Below are 25,201 nucleotides of genomic sequence, written 5' to 3' on the forward strand. Positions count from 1 at the left end.
ACAGGGCTTTGAACAACCTGGTCTAGTGGAAGGTGTCCCTGCCCATGGCAGGGGGGGTGGAACTAGATGATCTTCAAGGTCCCTGCCAACCCAAACCATTCTGTGATTCTGTGATTCTAAATCATATCTTTGCCTGCATTGAATAATGACTATATGAAATGTAGAGCTCACATCCTTTAAAAAAAATAGCTGAACTTCAAAAGACTGGGCTTCAGTGTTACAATAACTAAAGGACAATTGCAGGACAGTTGTTTTTCCAATGTCGGACAAGCTTTAATATAAATAAAAATATAGAATAAAGATTTCTACTACTTACCAGCGCACTGATTGTTTTCATCCAACTGGTAACCAAATCGACAGATCAGAGGTCTTGTAACAGTAGGGTAGTTAGGAACGGGGCCTGGTGCTGGGGGCGGTGGATAAATATTTGAATAAGGATTCAGATATGGTGACCGATACACTGGGTTCGTTCGGGGTACGCATAAATAGCCACCATTCTGGTTGACACACACCATATCTCCTCTGCAGGCCTCAGGAATAGTCCGACATTCATCAATATCTGGAAGGAAATTGCAAAAGTTAAATGAGTGAGTGCTTCTTAATGGGACCTGTCCAAAAAATAGTTAACATATTTTTCTCAAGACTTTGTTAAAAAATTTGATACTCTTTTTGAATGGAAAAGCTAATCCTTCCTTGTGGAGCCTCACTTTGAAGTTAGATCATACTAAAACAGGAAACATCCCATATATTCAATATATCCTGTGCTCTACTTGTTTTACTTCACTATAAGAGGGTAGAGAGAGAGGGGAAAGCCTGCTTTGTTATTCTATAAATGTTCAGTTTAAACACTGATTTACACATGGCTACAGCATGCTACTGCCTGTTCCTGGTAGAGGGTCTGTCCAAACCACAACATGCAGATCAGGATTTTAAACACTGGTGGTTTGGTTTGCCCAGCTGTGAAACTTGGATCCCGATTTGGAACTCCTGAGCTCCCTCCCACAGAAAAAGTTAGGGATGTTCAGATCTGGGGACGTGGTTCAGGCCTCTTTCTTGCTCTGATTGAGATTGTTGCTGAATTAAATTTAGGAAGATATAAATGGTTTAGCCAAACTGAGCATTCGCTTGGTTCTCAGAGCACAGAAGCAGTAGGTTGCTATGACAGGGCAAGCAATCTGTTGCTTGTTTTTCCCTTACTGTTTGAGTGACTTTAATGCACGCAGAAGATGCTGCCCTGGAGACTGAATGCCATTGATAAAAAGATGCTATAGGGCAAAGTGCGTGTTTCCCTATATTGCCTCAACAATTTACTTGGAGTTTCAACCCTGAGCAGTGCTAGACTTTATCTGAGCCTCCAGGTGGAGGCTGCCAACAAAGATAGTAAATAGTCTGGAGGAGAAAGAGGAGGGTAAACAACCCTTGTCATTTGGCAACTTGTCTGAGCTCCCAAATTCATCTCAGTGCATCACAGCTATTTGAGAAGTGCTGGCAGCCAATTAGTATCTCAACAATGTCAAAGATCTGTATATATTTGTGCTATGTAAACACACACACATATTTCTATATATACATATATAATTTTGTATATACATATACACAAACACACATATTTGTCACACAGCAAGAACTTTTCAACTAAAACATACTAACAGCAGCACAATGTTAACTCAATAAAGTCAGAATTTCTGAACCCCAATTTAAATGTATTGATTTAATTAAGGTCCTACCTAAGCACTGCCCAGAGGCACGGTCCAGGTCAAACCCATTAGTGCATTGTTGCTAAAATGAGAAAACAAAAGACACTCAGTGACTGTGAAATGAGAGGGTTGCAGAGTCAAACACTCATCTGGATTATTATGCCTAATACAATTGTTCAGCACTATACAGTACACCAAAATAAAGTCCCTTCCCCAAAGGACAGTCAGCAAGGCATGAACCTGAGACCTTAGCACATATGCCAGCCCCTCAACTCAGAAGGTTGTTCCCTCAGATGGTGACAGTGTCAGGCTGTTCATCTCCCCGGCAGTAACCAACACATAATGTGCGATGGGCTCCATACCATTTGTTAACACAGAAGTACATTCTTCTAATTTGGGGTCTTGTTTTTGCCAGAATAGGGGGGCTCAGTTAAAAGGTACCAGCTAACTTCTCTAACAGGCTCTAAAACACCACATATAGACAATTCAGTACGTATGTCTCGACATGTTAGCCATCTGACCAAACTGAAGCCATCGTCAAAACACAAGCAGCTTAATAAAAGTAAGGCTTTTACTTTACACCAAACCTTTTGATTTTTAGAGGATAGATCTTTACATGACATATGTCCTAGGCTTGCAAGGTTACTTATTCCTTCCTATCCTACGGTGCTGGTCTTTACCAGGGCTGCAACTTGGAGTCTTCAGCACCTCATCAGTGACCTTCAGCAGTTCTGTAACAGTGACAGTCCTGGTGATGATTGTGTCAAAGCCCATTAAAAGGATTCCCTGCTCTCCCTACTTTTTGACTGAGCCTCCAGCTATTTAACAAAGGGCCAAGCAGTTTTCACAAGCACAGGATCCTGCCAGTTAATAGGTTATACTAAGGAATGTAAGCAAGAGATATCCAGAAAACAGGAACCACTGAAGTAAGCAGAGGGCAGAGGGATGGAGTGTGTTCAAGATTCTTCCTTTTTTGTTGTTGTTAAATAATAAAGACACTTATTTTTGGCTTTGTGGAAGAAATCAGTGGAAGAGTAAAGTACTTGGTTCATGATTGGAAAAGTAGTAAGTTGTAGATGGGAGACAAGAGGTCAGATGGGTAAGTCCGTGGAAGCGGGCCATTGCAGGAACTAGGGAGGGGACACGAAGTGAAACGCATGGCACTATTTGGACTGCACCTGCCACTTGCACACATGAATACACAAAACCATTACTAGAAGCGTCAAGCAACTATGAAGGAATTTTGCCTTCATTTATTTTGGCATTCCGAGATGTTTTTGTATCATGCTGTGGAAAACCAAGATATTCTGATGGGAGGATGTATAATCAGCCTCATGTTTTAAAGAATGTATGTACTCTACTTTTTGTTCTCTTTTCTGTGCTCTGGTGTATACACTACACATAGGTTAGCAGGAAAAGTTAAGGTAGTTTTTAACAAAATTATTTTCTTTTGGACAGTAAACAATGATTCAGAAACACTGAAACTCCTGTAGAACTGGTTTCAACAACTTTCTAGAACTAGAAATCTTGTCCTAGAAAAGATTCCAATATTGTTGAAATGACCAGTCTCAGAAAGAAATTGTTGCTATCATCTGCTATTCAGAAATTCAGAAAGAATTTGTTGCTATCATCTTGGTTTCAAGTTGCTTTTTGCTTAGACTTCAAAGTCAATTTATGGTGCAAGATATTTTTGTAAAAATAGCAATGGAAACAATATTTTTTAAATTATAAAAACAAACCCTTAAAGACATCTCAAAAATTCTCCAGGGGCATGAAAAGCATTTCCCATACAGATCCAATGTTCACAAAAATATCAATAAGCATGCCATGTGCAGGAAATTTTCAATGTAGTAGAAAAAAAACCCTACATTTCAGAGCCTTTTGGCAACAGTATTTAGAAACACAGCTCTGGACACTGGGTATATCTGGATTATCAAATAGGAATTCAAACTTAACATGCCTGTGGGAACTGTTTTTCCTAATTTAAAGTCCACTTGGAGCCCAGGAACACAAAGAACTAATGCTTCTGCTATTTGAAGAACTGGACTGCTTTACTTCCATCCACACTCAAGAGCCCTGGCTCTTGAATAAAAATGGGTTCGGGCATAAATTAAAATGAAAACTAGGATGCAGTCATTCAGGATCACAATCCAAAATTAAACGGTCTTAAGAGAAGATCCTGCTACACACAGAAAACACCTATTTATATGAATAGGTTTTCCGAACGTGGATGTTCCCCACCACAGAACTGAGCTGTCCCTGCTCTCGTGGGATGGCTTTTCCTAGTTCCTTTTCCAGAAGTGTTCAGTTCAGAGGCAGAATCAGGTTTTCAGTGAGGTCCAGGGATATTTTGCTGAGCTGGCAAGGATGAGTCAATAAGCTCAGTCCATGTTCAACTCCAGAATCCTGCTGGCTCCAAGTTTTCCCCTCTAAACCCTTAGACCACACAGCTTCCTTTTCATGTAAACCCCAGACCACAGAGCTTCCTATTCACCTGCTAGCCAGTTAAGTCTCATGCCATATAGCGCTTCAGTACAGAACAGTACATAGATCTCTGTGTGCACCTCTCACCTGTGCTTTTCCAGGTCTTGAAAGGCAGACGGCCAGTGTGAAAGCAGTCAGTATCCTGTAATGTGCATAGAAAATAGGCTGAAAACCTTCTGATATCCAGGCTCATTATATAGAATTAAATACACATGGACAAATTAATTTCTAGTGACACTTCAGTGTATTCCACAGAGATTTGCTAACATGAATTTGGCCTCTGGAGAGGGAGTAATAAAACTGTGGGCCAGATTCAGGTCTCAGCGTCACTAATTTTACTATGGTTTTCTGCAACTGGGATCAGAATCGGACTGAACATGTCTATTAACTAATCTATTTTTTGTGATACCCCATGCAGCTGCTTAATGAACAAGTGCATAATATTCAGTAAAGTATTTTTGCCCCTCTCCGACACCTTACTTTTGAGAATATCAAAGTTTTTCTTGCACATTATGCACATTTTACAGATGGGTAAACTAGAGCACAGGCCCTGCCTAAGCTCACAGTGCAACGCACTGGCAGGGCTGCAGACATGTCATGCAGGAGGTCCTGAATCCAAGCCAGTTGCTCTAACCGCTAAACCGCATTTCATTCCCAGGAGACTATATTTGAGATTAATCCATTTTCTTAGGGCCAGATTCTGTCCCTTTACTCAGTCTTGAGTAATACATTGCTCTGCAAGTAGACACACTGTGCCAGGTCATCAGCTACCAGCAGCTGCTATCTTCAGTGGAGCCTTCCCCAGTTATATCATCTTAGCATCTAGTGGGACCTACTGGGTCTCTTCACTGCAACTGAAGGAAGAGGATCCCTCGCTAACAGAGCTCTATGGCTGTATTTGGAACTCCTTACCTGGAGCACGAAAATTCTGGTCAACTAAGCTCCCACCCCCAAGTATTTACTAATGGACAGAAAACCAGGAAAGGACAGTAAGAAATTATTTTTTTCTATGTACTATGGATTTCAGTGCTTTGCCGCTGCCTTATATAACATTTCTTCTCAAAACAATTAGACCCACATCTTGCTTATCTTGGATTCTAGTTCTGAATGGCAATTGTATACAACACATTCCCACAAAACCAGTACAGGAAGCAAGGGATATTTTAGGTAGCCTTAGTTCTTCTACGCAAGCGAGCTGCCAACTTTCTCTCTTAGAGCTGTCTCTGACTGCCAGTGCAAACTGAGCTGCTGAACAAGACCTACAAATGCATCAGACAAAACCACACACAAACAGTGACCAACACATTTGAACAAACTTGTTTTAAATGAGGAGACAGGCACAAGCTCTGAAAAGTAAACATAAACCCTAAAATGGTTGTTCATAGTGCTGAGGAGAGAGATCGTTCTTGTTGGCAGCCTTTGAGTGACAAGGAAAGGCAAATTCTGTACAGACTTTTCCTTAGAGTGGGATGCAAAGCATTCAAAATACAACATTATCCATTTAGGCTTCATTTACTGATTCCTCAAATCTTTTTGAAGAGATTTTGAAGCATGCACTGGTATAAAGACTGCATACTCACTTTGCATATAGCAAAAACAGCACTGGAAGGAAATACGACAGGTTACAGCCGAATGTTAACATACCTAGCAACTGGGCTACACTCTACATTATTGCAGAGCAGTGCACGCTAATAAAATCCCCTATAAAACTGGTCAGGCAAAACTCATACGTTTCTAGACGGTCTTTAGTTTCCGTTGTTACAGGATGATATATCCTTTCCTCTTGGTGGGGGGGGCGACCTTACTGCCTCATATGTGTTCTGCCTGCAACCACCATTTCAATTTGCTCGTTACTTCAGATCTCAAATCCCCTCAAGAATCATTAACAGACATGCGGCACAACCTATTAACACTATATTCAGCTGGTCACAGCAGCTTGCCCAGCAGGCAAAATATTTTGAACTAGTAATTAACTTCTGCAATAGTAACTAATTAGCTTCAAATCAATCACTGTAGCCTTCTGCCTGCAACCACCATCTCAATTTGCTCGTTACTTCAGATCTCAAATCCCCTCAAGAATCATTAACAGACATGCGGCACAACCTATTAACACTATATTCAGCTGGTCACAGCAGCTTGCCCAGCAGGCAAAATATTTTGAACTAGTAATTAACTTCTGCAATAGTAACTAATTAGCTTCAAATCAATCACTGTAGCCAGCGGGATCATTTGCTGTCGCAATTCAGCACTCCTGTGGATGCCGGGGTTCCTAAAGCGCAGAGTGTAAGCACAGATCAAGAAGGAACTCGTCAGAGACAGCACAGCTTTAATAACAGACAGATCGTCTTTCCCCACCTCTGACCATTGAGATCCCATCTCTTTGCAAATGGCTTTAGCAAGTGGATTGGCATACCGAATCCCTGCCACAGATATTTTCCACAAGTAGGTTTCCCTTCAGTAAGTAAAGAAGTTTCATGCATACCACTTACCTTTTTAATCCTTGCATGTCCAAAACCGTTGGGGAAAGGTGGGAAAAAACCAGAGTCTGTGCTGATGAATAACTAGAAAGTTTTTCCAAACATTACCCTCTGCTAGCACTTCAGTTCCTCAGTCATTTATAGTCCAAAGAATGAAATAGCAAGTAATGGAGAAGATCAGGAGCCGTCTGTACCTCCTCAGACACTGGAGAGAATACAGAGAAAGCACCTGGTTTTGCTTAGTTCTCTTCTGTAATTCAGCATTAAACCAATTGGAGGAGGAATGTTAAAAATGAACACTTCATTTTCTAAGTATGTTAAACAATGCAAATGGGGGCCTCAGCCTGGGACAGCTGGTTTAGATTACAAAGCTCACCAACTGGCTAGACTCCTCACAACAACCTCGAGGAGCCTGCCAGGATAAAACACTAACAGCTTGAAGGAAAGCCTCTCCCGCTGCAAACTTCACAGTTAAATGTGCCTCAGAGCAGAGAGCACCGTTATTGGACAGAAACCCTTATCAAGGGACTGGAGAAGGGAAGGGATTGTTTTCCTTGCTCTGAGAACAAAAAAAATGTCAGTCTTTTTGGAGGCCCTCTAGCCGGTGTCTCGGACGATGAATATGCAACACTCGCTGCTTCGTGCCAATGGCATACTGATGAAAGGTCTGACCCTCTGGGAGGTGAATAACTTGAATTCATGACGATCACAGCTACAGGAACTATATTGCTTGGGGATTATTTGAAAACAGGAATAAACAAATTAAATGCTCAAAGGAAAACAAATGGCTTGTCTACAAACACTGGCCCTTTTTAAACTGACCCCATGCTTAAGGGAGTAGTTTGTGAAATGAAATACTTCTCAGGAAAGATATATCTTGCAGATCTCCAGTTATGATTGAAGAGGAAGGAAATGAAGTACTTTTTCAGGTGTTTTGCAACTTTGCCACAGGCAGAGCTTTAGTAGGTCAAGCAGAACATTTATGAGATGTGAGAGGTAAGCAATCAGATGCTGCAAAGATTATGCTAGATCCAAAGATGAATACTGAAATTAAATACAGACATAGACATTAAATGAATACTTTGAATTTCTGTTGAGTCTTCCATTTGAGGAAACCCTTTATTCCTAAGGAACGTGAAATGTCCGATAAGATAAAAATCTATCATACATCTCTCCGTAACAGATTGAGAAACAGAGAAACAGAGTTATAACAGATATTCATAAAACTGGCCTCTAAGCATGGATACCCAGCCTGAGATACAAAGATTGAGCTGCTTCAGAGTTGCTGAGCACCCACAAGTCCTACCAGTGCCAATGGGAAGTGCACGAGCTCTGTACCTCACTAACTGGCTTGTAATTGTCCAAATTACCTTTCAAAAATGACACCACCACACGCTCAGTGCCATTTCTGACAGTTTGTGTCTCAGTGACTTGCTCACATCACTTGCATTGCATGGAAAATTAAACACTCTCCTAGAATTATTCAAACAGCGTCAATACATTTGCAGATAAACAAGAACCAATTAACTTATTTTAAATAGACTTCCCAAAAGGTTAACAAAAACTCACACAAGGGACTTCTGAAGAAGTTCACGGGGCATGTTGTGAGAGGAAGGTTTTGTCACAGGTCAGAAAACGGGCGAGAGAGAGAAAGCAGAGACTGGGCAAATTTTCATTGTGGCAAAAGGTTAGCAGTGAGTATTCTCATTACTCCGTAAGTCCAGGGTTTCTCAATACACTCAATGATCTGGAGTGCTTACTGTATGCTAGGTGTGTCAAGATCTACTGAACCTATGAGAAACAGCTCTACAGCAAAGCAGATGCTCTGAGCATCCATTTGTGTGGATTAAGAGCTTGCTTCATATACTTGTTGATACTTCACTTGCTGATCCACTGAACTTTTCTCAGCGTCACATGGTAAAACCATTGTACGTGTGCCAGAATCACCGTACGAGCGCAGCACCAGTCTGCTCCCAAAGAATCGCCTCAGACTAAAGAGTTCTGATTCATCAGTCAACTGGCAGAGGTGGTCCAGTGCTGGAGACGGGAGGTGAATCCAGACCTGACCACCTAAGGGGCTCCCTTAAGAAGGGATACTGTACAAATGTTTTGATTTTTCCTGTCTCCATCTGACAGCCAGAGTGGATAAAAAACAGAGTATAAAAAGTGTACCAAACCACAGCTTGGGCTAGTTTACAGTGTGGTGACTTTTTTTTTCCCTAAATAAAAGGATGTGATGTCATGGCTAAGTAGAATTTCTGCAGCACCTTTCTGTAACTACCATCAGCCACAAAATAATGAGATGCAGCCACACCCATCTCACAACTCTCTTTGATACGAGGACTTGCATAAAGGAAGATGTTTGTGGTACATAAAAACTCCGTTGTTCACCCTATAAAAACATGGACAATTCAACATATCTTTCAACACCATCTGCTGACACCTTCACCATTTATGCTTAGGATGGTCTAGCAGCACTCTCACTTCAATGGTCTCAACTATCCCCCCATGTTATAAAATCCACTAGTTTATTTAGATTACCTTGACGTTTTCTTTGTCTTCATGAGAAGATGAACAGCCCACAGTACAAAATGGGGCTCTGTTAAGTAACTGAGTATGTTCTTACAAGTTTGCTTTGTGCATAGCTAGGGTTGAAACTATAGCTCTAATTATGTTTGAGCCTTGGATTTCGAAAATTGTGTAATATATAATGAGGGGCACAAGCTATGTTGTGTAACCTTAACTCTACCTTCCTTGGATGAGATGACTGAATGTATGAATTACACCATGCTCCTGCAGATAATGCACCACGCTGGGTTAGCAGGGACCCTCAGCACCGGAGAACATAATCTATCCGCTTCTGAATGATAAGACAAAAGCTGCATTTAGGTCAGGGAACTCAGTAAGAGTTAACTACACTCAGCACTCCTGAACAAAAAGTCTGCTTCACAAAAACAAGTCCTCACCTACTAACTTTTACAACACTTCATCTCCTTTTTTAATTCTATCTGAAATTATACTTACACTTCTCCAGAACTGTATCTGCCAAACACCCTTCTTAGACGTTCTTGCCATTTTTTAAAGTTCACCCTCTCTGAACATTCTCAAGGACATTGTCAAACTGTGGGAGCCGAGTCAAATCACACAGATCTGTATGGTGGTAGGTGTGCGAGCCCAAAGTCGTTGAAAGTGACGAGTCTGAGACATCTTTTACACAGCCATATAGACCTGAATTCACTAAAGGACTTTGCCAATAACTGACACTTGAAGGGCCTATGTCCAAGCTTTAGGTGCTTAAAACATCCATTTTGCTCCTACCAAACCTGATGGAACCAAATTTTCTATCAGCAAAACTGGTAAAACACTTAGAGCACAACTGCTGAGCATTTGTAGGAACAACTGCATTTTGATAGCACCTAAGCTCCAAGAGATTCACAAGTTGGACTTTCGCCTGACTATGGAGATTGATCTAAGTGTTCTTGGAGACTGCCAAATAAGCAAGCTTTTGACATTGCCACACATAGATATAACACACGACAGGCAGCGATTTGAACTACGCACATCTCACCCTACTGCCACATGAATAGCACTAAGCACATGGGAAACTTGGTCTCAAACCCTAAGTCTGCCTGAAAAAGAATTCTGCTTGTTTCTTCCACCTCCCAGGACAGAATCCCATTGCAAACTCTTGGTGTTTGGGGAGGGTCCCCTCTTGTGTTTCAAAGACGGACTGCCTTATGCTATCAGCTGAGGTCTGCTTCATTCAGTGTCTGAATTGTTATTGCCATCTCATAACATGAACAATGCAGTAACCTGTTCCAGATGGCTCCAGCCAGAAGCTCAGAAGCACAGTCCCACACATATTTTCCTTTCCTAGCCAAACATAACACAAGGAAGAATTAACAGTGAAAATTAACATAATATGTAATTTTAAAAACATTACTAGTGCTAACTAAAATGTACTGCGAACGTAGAGTCTCTGAGATGTCTTGTCATGTTGTGTCGATTTGCAGGTCACACTGCTGTTGTTAGGAAGGAGGAAGCGTAACAGCTCCTGTTGTGCTGCTGTTTCTTGGGGCTCAGTTGTCTCAATACGGTACAGTTACCACCTGTGTGAGATATCCATGGAAAAAAGAGCCAACACAGCATCCTTTTCTTCCCTCCTGTGTGGGGATGTCACTCACCTGTCCGAAGCGTGCATTTCTTTGGGATGACAATACTGCTGACGTCATCACCGCTTCCCAAGAACAATAAGCAGAGTGCCCCTTTAATATTGTAGCAGATGTTCTCAGAGTACCCTACCAGACGGACCACATAATTTAAAGTTTTTGTTCTACCTTATCTAACTCTACATCTTATAGATGTAAATATCTTTACGGGTCTGTGGTCACTGATACTGGTTTCTAACAGCACATTTTCTTTTAGGAAAAAAGTAGTCAGTGGAAAATCCAGACACCACTGGATCCATTCTGAAAAGTAACAACGGTAAAGATGGACTGATATCTGACTCCACTTTATTGCTTTGAAAACATATTAATCATCCATTAAATGACGAATAGCAGGATCTAGCAGGTACATACTGAAACCCAAACAGCTTAAACCTATGCCCAGTGAACTGCATCTGCTGTAAGACAAAACTGTTCCAGGTATAGTTCCTTTAGTCAGATCAAGTTTGATGTTCATGATCGCCTGTTTAGCTGTAGTGTTTTCTAGGAAGGTCTAGGAAGGCCACCTGAGGCAAAAAAGAGTAATATTCTTGGAAGAATGTTTCATATGGTTCAGGGTTTTTTTCCCCCAGCAAAAGTAAGGTAAGCAAACAAACTAAAAGCTTTTTATAACATTCCCAGGAAAAATACAGAGTTTTTCATAGCACTTTTGGTGCATGTGACAGCTCTCAGCAGGTCCCTTCATATTACTATTCATTTGCAACGGTATACAACATTCTTCTTGATTTTTCAATCCTTAAATGACTGGCATGTATGCTTTTAAAACTATTTTCCTTTAAAAAGTGTATAGAACATCCTCCTGTAACTAAAGACGTAAGATCTCCTTGAGAACTCACAGCTCCCCCTTGAGTTGTTGTGAGTATCCAAGAACATGATGCCCCAGCCACTGTTAATACTTTTACTTTTTTTTCTGTTGCGTCTCATCCTTGAGCATAGCTCTGGTAAATGCAATTCACATTTTGCCTGAAACTAGACAGACATTTTTGTTTGTTTTTATTTATTTTATAAGATTGACATGTACATAAGCGAGGCTGTGGTCTTTTCTCCTCTGCATTTTTGTCAAATGGTCTAGACAGTGTGGTTGAAAACAATGCTCTTTAATCTTGTGACAAGATGTTTACCAGCCCCCTTTAATAATAAGCGTAAATTCTTTATGGCCAGTTTCAGCTAAGAATGACCTTCCATAAATAAAGACCTAAAACTCTTTTAATACTTCTGGATGAAGACTAAAGTCTGTTTCACTATTTGAGCAAGCCAACATTCAGTGTTTGCAAGTGCCTGGGATACATAAAACATTGGTCTCCAATTATGACCAGACAGTAAGAAGTACATACTAAAACCTCCCTTAGAAATATTCAGGACCGATTTATTTTATGTTCAAATGCCTCAAGGCTGCAGTGTCTTTTGCAGTTTCTCAAGTTCTTTACTAACTTGTGCACCCGGGCACATCTGGCACAACAGCATCAGGCTGCACATTAGAGCAGCTGACTGGAGACAGTAGTTCACCCTTCCAAGTTAACCTGGCAGCGTTCCCTCTCTGCTGGGGCATGCGTGCTAGCAAAACATCGGCCTTACCTGTGCTTCCTCCTCTCCCAGGTACTTTATTTCTATCACATGGAATTTACATTTTGGGTAGGTTTTCTTTTTTTTTTCCTGGACTTAGAATCACAGAATCATAGAATAGTTTGGGTTTGGTGGTGGTGGTGGTGGTGGTGGTGGTGGTGCCGTGGGCAGGGACAGCTTCAACTAGATCAGGTTGCTCAGAGCCCCGTCCAACCTGGCCTTGAATGTTTCCAGGGATGGGGCATCCACCACCTCTCTGTGGTGGCAACCTGTTGCAGAGAGCTTCACCACCCTCAGCGTAAAAAATGTCTTCCTTATATCTAGTCTAAATCTACCCCCCTTTAGTTTAAAGCCATTCCCCCTTGTCCTGTCACAACAGACCCTGCTAAAAAGTTTGCCGCCATCTTTTTTATAAGCCCCCTTTAAGTACTGATAGGCTGCAATAAGACTGAGTTGAGCATCCTTTCTCTTTTTTTTTTTTTTTTTTTTTTTGATTTTTTTTTTAGTCTGCTTAGGCAATTCACTTTGTTTTTATCCAGAGCAAAAGATTACCCTCCATAGCATGGAGCATATTCTGCATTTTCCATCAAAACACTTCAGGTTCTGAGCAAACCCAAACAAGTCTGTGGAAATGCCATCTCTCAGCGGGGATGGCTGAATGTTCACAAGTATGTGCACTATTTTTGTAAGGGCACCTGCCAGAACCCTGCCGATGAATCCAGAGTAGAAAAATATTTGACATCAGGCCTCTCTTCCAGAGCTTCTCTCTTTCCAAGTGGTGGAAAACATTCCCTTTCTAAAAATGTTTCACTCTTCTAGGTGCACATATAAGCAAAGACTTCTGGTTTCTTTTTCCAATAAAATGATCAGCAAAGATGCCCATGTTTTTGGATCTTTTCCTTATGACTTCCAGGGCTATATGTTAGATAAATACAGGAGTGGCAGAAAGTTTCCGCATGAGGAGAGGGATAGTTTTGACTGTTTTGTGCTTATTCACCTGCTTTCCTAAGCCCAGAAGACATTTATAAACTTTTCTTCAATTTAAAAACTACTACACTTAATTTACTTATTCCCATAGCAGGGATTATACCATTTCACAATTTACCTGTTTACTTTTGGAGTTTTGTAAGTTAACCATGCTGTTTGGAAATAAATTGGCTGTGAAACTGGGTGATAAAAATGATGCGTGTTGTCTATTTGTTTTCAGACTCATTGTTCACTGCTCTGCAGCAATGAGGGCTGCTATAAGGAAGCGATTCAGAATGCTATAGGTAGCAATTCTGCTGGGCAGGGGATGTACTCCCGTTTGCTACTTCTGCTGTACACATGCTGCAGTGTTTACAAAGTCTTGCAAAAGGATGCAGTTTACAGCACAGATTGTTTCTTTTTTTTAATCTGCCGGCCTTTGCTTTGACTTGCGCTGGTTGTCACAGCACAAGGAGCTCAGCAATACCGGGAGTTCCCCCTGCACAAGCAGCCCGGCTGTTCCCAGGGGCTCCAGTCTGTTTGGGTGCTGGGGGGGACCAGAACCTCAAGCAGCCGTGTGAAAAGTCAGTGGAACTGGACCCTTCTCCCAACAGAGGCACTTGTACTGCTAACAGAGCCCTTAGCTGGAGCCTGATAAAGCAATCAGTCCCCATTTTGTCCACTGTTTCAGAGCAAAATTCAAGAAGTTGAAGTGTGCCGGATGAAGAAAATAGAAAGGAACAAAAATTCTGACAGGTTAAATGTAAAAAACAGAAAAGCGGCCAAGAAAGTTTGAGAAACAAATCATAAGAGGCATAAAAGCTAATAAATTCTTTTTCAGACACACCAAGAGCAGGAAAACTGCCAAACAGTCTGCAAAGCCAACAGATGAACAAGGTATAAAAATAGTGCTTAGAAAAGATAAAATCACAGTAGAAAGTTAAGCGATTCTTCTTCATCTGCATTTGCTAGAGAAACTTCAAGAGGTTCCCATAGTGGAATTAAAAAAAAAAAAAAGAAAGAAGTAAAAACGAAAAAAAAAAAAAACCCATACTTGGGAGGATCTGCCTAAAATTGAAGTGCCAACAGAAGAGGTTGTAGAAAACTCAAGAAAACGAAGAGGAACAGTTCATCAGAACTCACTTGACATTTAGAAATTGTGTTGTAACTGAACTAAACGTGAAGGTATGTAACAGCTCAATTATTTATCATAAGTGTAACCTCTCACAAAATTGCCTTAGTGCTAGCAGAACAGAAGGTACCAGATAAAATACTGCATTTAATAGGTTTCCATATAATGCTTAATAAAATACAGAACAGTAAATCCAATATATCAGGCAAATCAATAGCACAGCACAGGGGACTTAGCATTGATCTTTTAGGCATAGATTTCCTTGGAGATTATCCTTAACAACTACGTATCTCAGAAAACTAGCTCTGATCCATGGTATACGGATTTATTTTTACATTTACTCTGTTAGTCCGTGCAACTGAAATTGGCTCCAGCCAACTCCTAACTGGCACCTGTAAATAGCAAACATGAAATTTTCCTGGCAAAAACTTGGGAATTTGGGTATAATAGTTACCGTTTCCTTCTAAGTCTAGGATTTCATCTACAGCCTTTGTAGCCACCCTTGGTAGCCCAAGAGAGTGACAATGAAATGGGCACTGAAGCTGAGTTAGGTGTGGCTAAGACTCCCATTCCCTAAGAACACGCCATTAGGAGGTCTGCTGAGATACCTTTAGAAGACCAGAGAACAGGGGTAAAGAGGGAAGGACCGAAGAAGTAAGTCCAACCGCTTTTTGAAGTGGAACTTCTCAGCACTAAGCTCATCTCCTCTCCTCCGCACTCCATTTTTGGTAGTAGTCATAGATGCATCAGTACCCTGGGCAACTGGGGAACTCAGTGCCAAGCACAAAGTCAAGACCACATCACCATGACAGAGTACACGTAACCTTCTTCCCGTGAGTTACACGCTCAAATCAGTCTCAGTTTGGCCTCTCACCAGAGTTTTGTTTATATCTCCAGAACTGGAAGGTTGGCCCTTCAGTTTTGATCAATTGCAATGATTTCTGATGTTTCCCTATTACATTTTAGTTTCTGATGAAAATCTTTTCTTTCATGAACTAGATTTACTTGCCACATTTGGCCAGGGCAGTGCAGGCTTCAGGTTGCCTGCAAAGCATCTGACTATCAAAAGTACCAGTATGAGGAAGTTGGAGCCACTGACTGAGTTCAGAAGAACATCACAGCCAGAGCGCTGAGGGCTCCCTGAATTCCCAGTCCAAGTAGGCAGGTTCTGGGCAGCACACCATAGTCATCGTTCTGTCAAGAGTCCAGTAAAGACAGAGGTACCATCTACAAGATCTTTGCCTGCAGGTGGCACTCTGTAAGTCCTTGATCCTGAGTACTCTGCAGACAGTGTGCTATTCAGAGTCTGGGTTTGGGTCCAGACAGATCTGGCAAGCCTAGTTATGACTCATTCGTTTGCTTTAGAATCCTGTAGTTTCATAATAAGCCTCCTCTAAGTTAGCTGAAAACTGTTAAACACATCTGTTCCTGCTCCTATTGTCAAAAATAAGGCAGTCTTCTGTTTGCCTTCATTTTTATTGGCACCCGCTACTTGAGCATACAGAGCAAAGTGCAGTCTAAATATTTTCCAGTTCTATTTCCAGAAAAAATTTGTTTTGATGACTATTTTTCAGTGCTCCAGTCTACCATTCAAGCCCCTTCCTTTACTATATTTTTACTCCTGGTACAATTTAGTGTTGGATCCATGGTATGGCACGTAAACCAAAACATATGGATGAACGAGAATCAACTCAGTGATTTGCCTGTAATTCTGAAAACACCCTTTTATTACAAACAAAAGCATCACTCAAGTACTTTAATACCTTATAACAATAGAGAAAACTGCTGCAGGAGACGGGGAAATATTTTTACATAAAGGTTAATTTTACAACCAACATTTCGTGTGGTTGGCTCCCCCCATGACTAGCTGAATGCCAAATCCTTTATTTCCCTTCCTATATGCAGTTTCCCAGACACCTGCACCCAAAAGTGTTCGGGATCACTCTCACGTTAACTACTTATTCTCCTGACAAATAACGTTTGCAGCTCTCATCTTTTATACATGTTCCCAATTGGGAACTAATATTCTTATCCAGCTCGCCTTATTTGCTCAAAACTGCTACTACCTCTTACTGTTGCGCTATTTACATCCGGTTGCCACTTTGTTGCTTAAGCTAAATATATTTTTGATAATACTATACTTACTGTTCAGGAACCACATGGATTAAGGCTGGCTAAGTTGTATAAATCCAGTTGCCTCGGCTTCTGTCTCTCTGGGCAGCATCGAAAGGTCAAATTCCCAAAACCTTGGCATGTCCTTAGCTCCCTACTCCCTAATTTACAAAAGTTTAGATTAGAAGCATTGTAACTCTGAGCTTCCTATTCTCGGAAGGTTGTGTCTAGCAGCGCTTCCCATTCTAGGGAGTCAGGAGCTACCACCAGTCTGCTTCTACTAGGTCAAGATCAATCGTCCGACTTTGCTCGCCTTCGAATAGCCTTCGCAGAAAGCTGCCAAATGATAAAATACACACCATTTTGAGTGCGTTATGTGCTTCTTTTCCCTGACCCCTTGGACTATTAATTATTCCATCAACAAACATTAGATATGAAGTGGTATCTAATGTGCTACAGTGATGGCTAATAGTTACTATTTCATAATGACATAAAAGAAATAGTTCCTAGCTGCCTCAAATCAGTAAAGCCTCTTTGGTCTGTGCCCCAAACCTGGTCATGCTGCAATTCAACCCATCTTGCACGACCATCTTGAAATCACTGGGGGGAAACACAAGTAGCATCTGATGTTGCAAATGAAAACCTTAAGCTTAACCACAGGGAAGTACTGCCAGATTCCCCTTACCTGGATGATACTGGTTGATATTCAAAGCGTATCCAGACAGCTCTCCGAAGAGTTAGGTTTCCTTTACACTAAGGGAGACAGAACAACGTTCTAGGTTGTTGGTACAGCAAGGGTCAGACTTGCTCACTTTGTTAACGAACACCAAAAATAGGCATAAGTAGTTTGTTTCCCTGATACCATTGATCTGTAGTCTGTCAGTGCTTGTTGAAATACCACGTGACAGGGCTTCTAAATTATGTTCTGTCAATCATTGACAAAAACCTCTAATAAGTTGACCGTAACTCAAATATTATAATCTTCTCCCACTTTTCCACAGACTCATACTTTTTAAATGGTTCTCTCATTGAAACAAATGGTTAATTGCAAGCATTGAAAACTAGACGGAGCCACGGGGAAATACGATTTCTGGTCTATTCCCTGTCAACCACTGCATACGATTTCTTTCATTCATTCATACAATTCCCACCTGGTACACATGCAAAACTCTCTGCTGCTGACAAGTTCAGCAGCCACGTGAAGTACCGAGACTAAACTGCAACACTGCTTTCTTGGTAACAAGAATGGTCTTCTCAAAGCCTGAGGCATACGGTCAGGGCTGTTAAAAAGCAAGTAGCGAGTCTCTAGCTGTATTTCTCTGAGGACAAGCAGAAGACCACAGCCTGTCTCACACACTTCAGCAGAAGCAAAGGTACTGACAAGAGTGAAGCTGAGAAGGTTTTGATGCAAGACACAAAAGAAATAATCTTTAATATTTATTTTTATTACTGTTGTGGGAAGTTGTAGGAAGACAACTCTCACATTGCACACACCAAACAATATTAGTAATTTTTGGGTTTGTCAGGATACTCACAAATGGGAAAGTACATTCAGAAAGACATTTTCTAGTCTTGGTGGCAAAGAACACCCTTTTCTTCGGGGAAAAAAAATTCCACCTTCAAATTCTCTGCTGTCAGACACACATTTTAGACTTCAGTAAAGGAGTGTGGATGCTAGCAAACGCATTTCATCTTCTCATCCACTTGCAGGAAGTGCACACAATCTCCTTTTTTCAGCAGACTAGGTTAAAGTTTAACTCACACAATAAGCATACAGGCCCTAAGAGACGTAGGTGATTGATCTACTCAAATATATGCCCCTTACAAACATTATAGCTGCGTTTCACTATTGTGCATTAACATGTCTTCAGTCAGGAAATCTGTTGTCCCACTTGTTTGCCAGTTTGATTTGTTTTCACACCTTCATGGAGCATGTGTTAACATCTCTGTTGTCACTGACTCTGCAGGCACTTGCCCGTTAACCATAAAAATACCGAAGAGAATTTGGGAATATATTCCCCATATGCTCCTTCAGAGCAGGGGGTGCAAATCCCAAAATAGGCTGGATCTTGCCAAAGCAAAACTGGACTTCATTTTAATACACTACGCTAAAAGTAGATGATTGAAGACTCCCGTGTACATACAAGGTTCCTTCCTGGGTGTCTTCCAGCTGACTGGGCATTAGAACCACAATCCGAGATTGTATAGGTTTTAGGATTGTAGGGGGGGGAAAAAAAAAAATGTTTACACTCATTTCTACATAATTCAAAGGGTAAGATGTTTATACTCCTAATATTTGACAGCAGATTGATGTTTTGAGGGAGACTAGCTACATGCAGCATGATCCAAAGTCTGCCAGTCACTTAACAAAATGGCAAGTTCTCTCTCCCATATAAATCAAAACACAAGGGTCCAAGGGATCCTTTCTCTATGATCTCAGACAAGGAAAACAAAGCTCAGGCCACAGCTTCTATTGTTGAGTAAGAAGCTGCAGCAATCTTTTCCTTTCTCTATTGATTTAGGGCAAAATTCCAGCAAAACAGAACACTGCTACAGAGCTTTGTGCAGCTGCTACCATGGGTGAGCAGAAACTGCCTACTGAAAATGAGATTATCTGGGCTGCTGTCAGTCTCCGGGGCTCAGCTCAGTTGGCATGTGGCTGAACAGTCTTGAAGGCATAACCTTAGCTGTGACGTTTCCTCATTTGTTTTTCCTCCTTCAAGCTTAAGATGTTGAGTTTAACTTTTTTTTAAATGTGGCAAAGCTCCAATCCCTACCAACAGACACTGTATCTTTAAAATAGGAATTATACTTTCATCTTATGAGGATAATGAATGGTTTTGAATTTGTCAGGGTAATCAATGTTAAATTTGATCAACATGTAAGTGTATTATCAGATTAATTTATTCTCACTTCACTCAAAAGCATGGTCCCAGGCGGCTTGTTACTACATTCATATGTTTTTCTTGACTGCTGTATTTTCCTAGTCCACCTAATAAATGACAACAGAAATACAGCACAAGAGAGTCATCTGTTATGTGTGTCCCCCCTCTTTGTTTCACCTTGCACTTTTGAGTTGGCGTGAATCTGCACCTCTCCTAGCAATTTGAGATGTCACTCCATTTTCAGCTGTGAACTCCACAGCTACATGCAAAGATTTGCAAGACATTCTTATGTCTAGTTAGATGATCTAGTAGCATACATGCTCAGCTTCTGCAACCACAAGAGCCATCCCAGCTGTGGTACTACAACATTCACAAGAATTTTAGTTATAGGAGGAAATCTAAATAGTGTACATTCACACTGGAAGAAAATATTGCTGTGGTAATAGGAATGAAACAGGATTGGCAGAAGCAGACTTAAAAAAAGGGCACTTTCTGGGTGTAACAGTCCACATAGCTGCAACTGTGAGTGGCAAGGGAGCTGCATCATGTTTCCTCAAAAGGGGAACCATTTCTGTATGGTTCCCAACAAGAACAATCCAAAACAAGAAAAAAAGCCAACCAAAAAACCAAACAACCCAAGGCGTAAAAGAACTCAAATCAAAACGGCTACAAATAGAGAAAAAAGGGTTTTTTCCGTCTGCTTAAGAGGCCTGGGAAGTGTTTTCGATGTTACTCCAGATATTCACAGTGATACTTAGTAGCTGACCACCACAGACCACAAAAGGTTAACCTTTTCAAAGGCAGTTTGGCACAGGCTGCCAGAAACTTGAGAGCAAGCAATACTAGTTTTAAAATCTAATCTGTGAGAAGCTGTTTAATGGCTATCTTAACAAAAGAGTAGAGAAAGATTAATACACTACCAGTGCTCAAGGATGATGTACAACATCTGTGAACATTTAAAAAGAAATTGGATTTAACCAGCAATGCCACAAGCTCAATAAGGCAGCACAGAATGACCCCAGATTACTTAATACAGTCACTTACTGAATGATAAATGCTCCTTTCTGTGTATGAAAAAATTAACAGTTATCTTCCAATTGTTGTTTCCAACAAGGAAAATAAGCCTTTAATCACTTCATACAATTTTCTTCTGCTTGGCAAAACGTTTGAGAGTTTTAGCAGCATGGCTGCACTCCCAATTTGGAATAAATTTGCCTGAATTAGCCTTTCAACAGACCTAACACAACCAGCAAACAACAGGCACGTTTCTTGCACACATGCTGATAACATGCTTTAACGACTACTTGCTACAAAATGTATTTCAGAGTTAGATAGGTGATGCTTTCAGATACTGAAATTTAGAATGCCATACTGTTCTATAAGCTTGAAACAAACACAATAGTCCAAGACTCAGCGCTGCTACTGCTGTAAACAACATACCATGTACAGATTATTTTTTCCTTTAAATAAAATGCCAGCAGCTGTCTATTCCTTTATGTTTTATTGAAGACTGGTTTCCATATTTAAGCTTTGTGGGGCTGCAAATAAATTCAGTAGTATATAATGGCACAACACAATAGAACAAAAATTGTAGGCTGGTAATTCTTACGTATTAGTGTCTAGGAAAGCTAATTAGAAGCTTTCCACCTGAAAGAAAACTGCTCAAGGCAACAAACTATTAAATTTACTGGAAGGGGGAAAAAAGAGCCAAAATAAAACAAATACATACAATATTTTTAATTCCTCAAGCCTTACTGCTACCACTGCCATATGTGTATATATGCTTATAAGTATTTTATGCATTTTTTTTTTAAACATTGACACAAAGACTATTTTGGTTTCAACGTCTAGATAAATCAAAGACTCCTCTGTTTGAAAGAATGCATGAAGCTGTTACCTCTGACATTTCCACAGTATACTAATGTGTCTCTGTATTAAACAAATGTTTGTATTTTTTCATCAAGTAGATGACAAAAAATTTTATGTTTGGAGCATGCGACATCAAGTTTACAAGTATGTCTGATTAAACGAGTTGAGAAAATTATTCTTGAACTTTTATATGATAATGTGGTAATAAAGTCATCAAATCTGGCAGTAAGATGACATCAAAGCTTAAAATTGCAGTGCTTTCATGTGGTATGTGATAATGTGAAATACTTACAAGGCAAGTATCTTCCATTCTGTCTCTTCCGCTTTAGCAATCAGTCACTGCTCTACATATTCCAGGTAGCCTGCCTTATTAGTTGTTTATGCAAAATGGGTCAAGAACATGAATAAGAAGCAATAATAAAATGCAGGCTGGGAACTGACATTTGGTAAAAAGAATTCTTTCTACACTGGTCACTCTAATGTGACAAGTTATATGGCTGTGACTAACTGGTTTAATGGAGGGGAGTTTAATTTTTAAAAAATACACCTGTGCATTCTTTTACAGTAACAATTAGAAAGATCAACCAGTTACTTTCTTCTCTTTGCACAGAATGCAGGATGAGCAAAGAACAGCAAAAAAAAAGAAAGAGTCTAAAGAGAACAGAAAATCCTAACCCTTATTTTCCCCCCTTATATCAAGTTTGCAAAATTAATTCCTTACTAGAATTCTGTTACCTTACCACTAAAGATAACCGACAGCTTGTTACACCAAAACAAGGAGGACCATACTCTTGCCTTGCAAAAGCAAGGTGAAAGAGCACAATTAAGTTAAATGAAGAATGAAAATTTTCAACTACTGCACCTGCTCATAAATTCCCCAGAGAATTTTTTTTCCCCCCACTGCTGTGTGAAAGACCCACACAATTCACAGCATAGACTATGTGAGTCACATACTTAACATGTGGGAAACTGCTAAGGTAAATATATACGAAACGGTTATCAAGCACAAAGTAAACACAGAAGAAAAATTAGAGGAAAAAAATATATCCGCTAATCTTTCAATAAAAACAAATCTTGAAGGTTTATAATAGTCTGTGAAACAGTCTAAGAAAGAAGAGAGAAACAAGGCAATGAAGTTGTTCTACACTTTTCAGTGGGAAACCACTGCCTGGAACACAGAACACATTTGATTTCTAACAAAGCAACAAAACTCACCAATGTAGTTGTGGAATAAGCCCTAGAACAGAAATCTCTAAGCCATGGGGATTTTCTCCATAGTTCAACAGACCTCCCAGGACTTAAGGACTGAAGCCTCTTATATCTCTCCTGTAGAGGATTTTCTTCTCTCCGAATTAGCTTAATGAGGAACGCTGAAGTTCTTCAATACCTTTGCTTGGTTTTAGATTTCCCTCCTCAAACTCATAGCTTACTGTATAAATAGAGCTGATTTACAGCATGCAGAAACAAATGGTCTTACCATGTTTTATTTATTGGCATTTATAAAGCTTCCTGGAAGAGAAACATGTACATATTAAGTGCTCTGCAATTAAAGAAAAAATTTGCACAAAAAAGTTAAGATCTGTTCAGTTAGTATATTCAGAGGAGAGTGAGCAGCATGAGTCAATTTGTAATTTATAATAAGTCACAACTTCTAAAAAATAAACATTTCCTTCTGCTTTGGCTCACCAAAAGGCAATTTTATTCTGAAGCAGCTATAGATCCTTAAATAGACATGACAACAAGAACAAGAAAGACTGCACAGAAGACATCCAATTTCAGTTTTCTTTATATTTGTTGTAGAAAAAAAAGGTACCTATTCCAGTCCAGTTTAAACGAAGATGTACATTTGAAGTACCAAACTGATATGTTCTCAGCCGAGGTAATTTCAAATTCTCATTACATGTACTACATAATGCAGAATTTACTTTGGTATACTATCTGCGGCTGCTATCCTTTCAGAAGTCAAACTGCCAAATGAATTACCTTGTCTATAACGGAGTAAAAAAATTTAAAATAAAAGTTCAATATGGTCAATCCATTTCCAAATTTGCATAAGTCGTCCATGAAACATTAACATACTGGAGAAGAGGGACTCAAGCAGTTCTTAAGGTAAACACATTAATTAAAAAAAAAAACTTTGCTAGATTTCAAGGCAACAAAAGAATTCACTATTTGACCTCTACATAAATAAATGCAAAGATTTCTTGCATTATTTTGGTTGATTCTGTACAAGTTTCAGTAATTAATTTTATTTAAATATAACTCTTACAACAATTTAATCCGGGATCTTAATGAATATGAGAAGTAAAGGTTGACAGTTCTAATATAGAACTTGCACAACAGTTATCTTAACACTGACTAAACAAGGAATGACATACAAAAAGATTTAGAAATGACACATTTTAAACTGAAGATGTTTTATCTCAGATTCACTATGAAGATGACTTTTGCAAGACGACTTTTATCCTTTAGTATGCAACTTAATTCTTTACCTGCCAAACAAAGTGTACAAGTTATCACAGCAAAATTTACACAATAATTGACTTTGGCCTTGGTATTACAAAGACCTATTTACACATTTGAGATAAGTAAGCATCTTTTTCCCTTTAAGTTCTATACATGTGTTCAAGCTTTAAGCCTATATTTGGATCTACAAAATCCTGCAAGATAAAAAGTCTCTCAAATATACATCTTAGACCATTAGAATACAGTGTCTTTATATATGTGAACCTACCTTTTGCTAAATTACCCCCTCTTCATCACATGGACACCTCTAGAAAATGAAGCACTCACTTCCACAGTTAACTCCTTGGTGCTGATGGGTTTGACTGCTGAAAGCAGCTATTAGTCGGGGGGCGGGGAGGGGGTGTGTGTGTGTGTCAAATCATTATGCAAAAAGAGATTAACATGCCTCAAATTGCCCCCAAATGTGACCAGTCCTGTAAATAAAGAGATACATGTTCTAGTGTACATTAACTAAATGTCATAAATCGTGTGTGGGAAGACTGCAGCTGCTCAATAATCACACTCCCATATGTTCACCGTCTTTTTCTTTGGAGCTTGTGTCATTAATTGAACACCTCAAGTAAGATCAAGTTTGGCTGGAGTTTTTTTGTGGTTCTTGAAGGCCCACTGCCAATGGCAGACCATTTTAATGGAAAAACAGATCTCAACACCAAAGAGTTAATGCTGTCTATGCATAACAAACGACTCAGAGTATAACTAAGGTTTAAAAGTCCTTCTATTTGTCTAGTGACAATCTAGCAATGAGATAGATTTCCTCAGTTTCAGATTTAACCCACACCCAAAATGAATGCCTGCTGTAAAGAAGGCAGTTATTCATGCCACCATTAGAGTTTCCAAAGCACTGGTTAGTTCGTAATTAAAAGAAAAGCAAGGTACAATTACAAACAAGTACATGACTTTTTACAGAAGGCCTCATTGTGGTAAATTATATACAGCATAGTGTTCTCATTTTCCTTAAAGTGCTACTATCATCATACTGATACAAGATTATCTATTGTTTTAGGAGGTCTTTTAGTACAGCACCAGCACTGGCATCAGGGGACACTGGCAGTGGTGTAAAAGTAGGCAACGTGTCAGAAATAGGTTTCATAAGCAGATGTCCAGAATTACTAGCAGGTGTTATGAGAGGCACTGCTGCAGATCGAGGTGCTAAAAATGGATTTGCATCTGGTCTTCTGCTCATTCGTGAGACTGCAGAATCTGCAATGTAAAAAAAAAAAACCAAACCAACAACAGAAACACTTTGTTAGAAAGCATTCATAAG

The 25,201-nt window shown here is 39.9% G+C and overlaps 2 protein-coding genes across 2 annotated transcripts in view; both read right to left on the reverse strand.

Moving 5' to 3' along the window:
- FBLN5 (fibulin 5) overlaps positions 1 to 7,137 on the reverse strand; it is a 51,803-nt gene extending 44,666 nt beyond the window's left edge. The window contains exons 1-4 of the mRNA XM_009319449.1: positions 6,671 to 7,137; positions 4,269 to 4,323; positions 1,728 to 1,779; positions 317 to 559 (exon numbers count right to left, since the gene is read on the reverse strand). Of these exons, the coding sequence (XP_009317724.1) occupies positions 317 to 559; positions 1,728 to 1,779; positions 4,269 to 4,323; positions 6,671 to 6,687 (367 nt within the window). The 5' untranslated portion in view covers positions 6,688 to 7,137. The remainder of the gene's footprint in view (positions 1 to 316; positions 560 to 1,727; positions 1,780 to 4,268; positions 4,324 to 6,670) is intronic.
- A 17,386-nt stretch (positions 7,138 to 24,523) lies between these two features.
- The window catches only part of TRIP11 (thyroid hormone receptor interactor 11), a 38,291-nt gene continuing 37,613 nt past the window's right edge, over positions 24,524 to 25,201 (reverse strand). Inside the window, exon 20 of the mRNA XM_009319528.1 lies at positions 24,524 to 25,137. Coding sequence (XP_009317803.1) covers positions 24,929 to 25,137 — 209 coding nt within the window. The 3' untranslated portion in view covers positions 24,524 to 24,928. The remainder of the gene's footprint in view (positions 25,138 to 25,201) is intronic.

This window comes from Pygoscelis adeliae, unplaced genomic scaffold, assembly GCF_000699105.1.
Source record: "Pygoscelis adeliae isolate BGI_AS28 unplaced genomic scaffold, ASM69910v1 Scaffold71, whole genome shotgun sequence".
Classification (NCBI taxonomy): Eukaryota; Metazoa; Chordata; class Aves; order Sphenisciformes; family Spheniscidae; genus Pygoscelis; species Pygoscelis adeliae.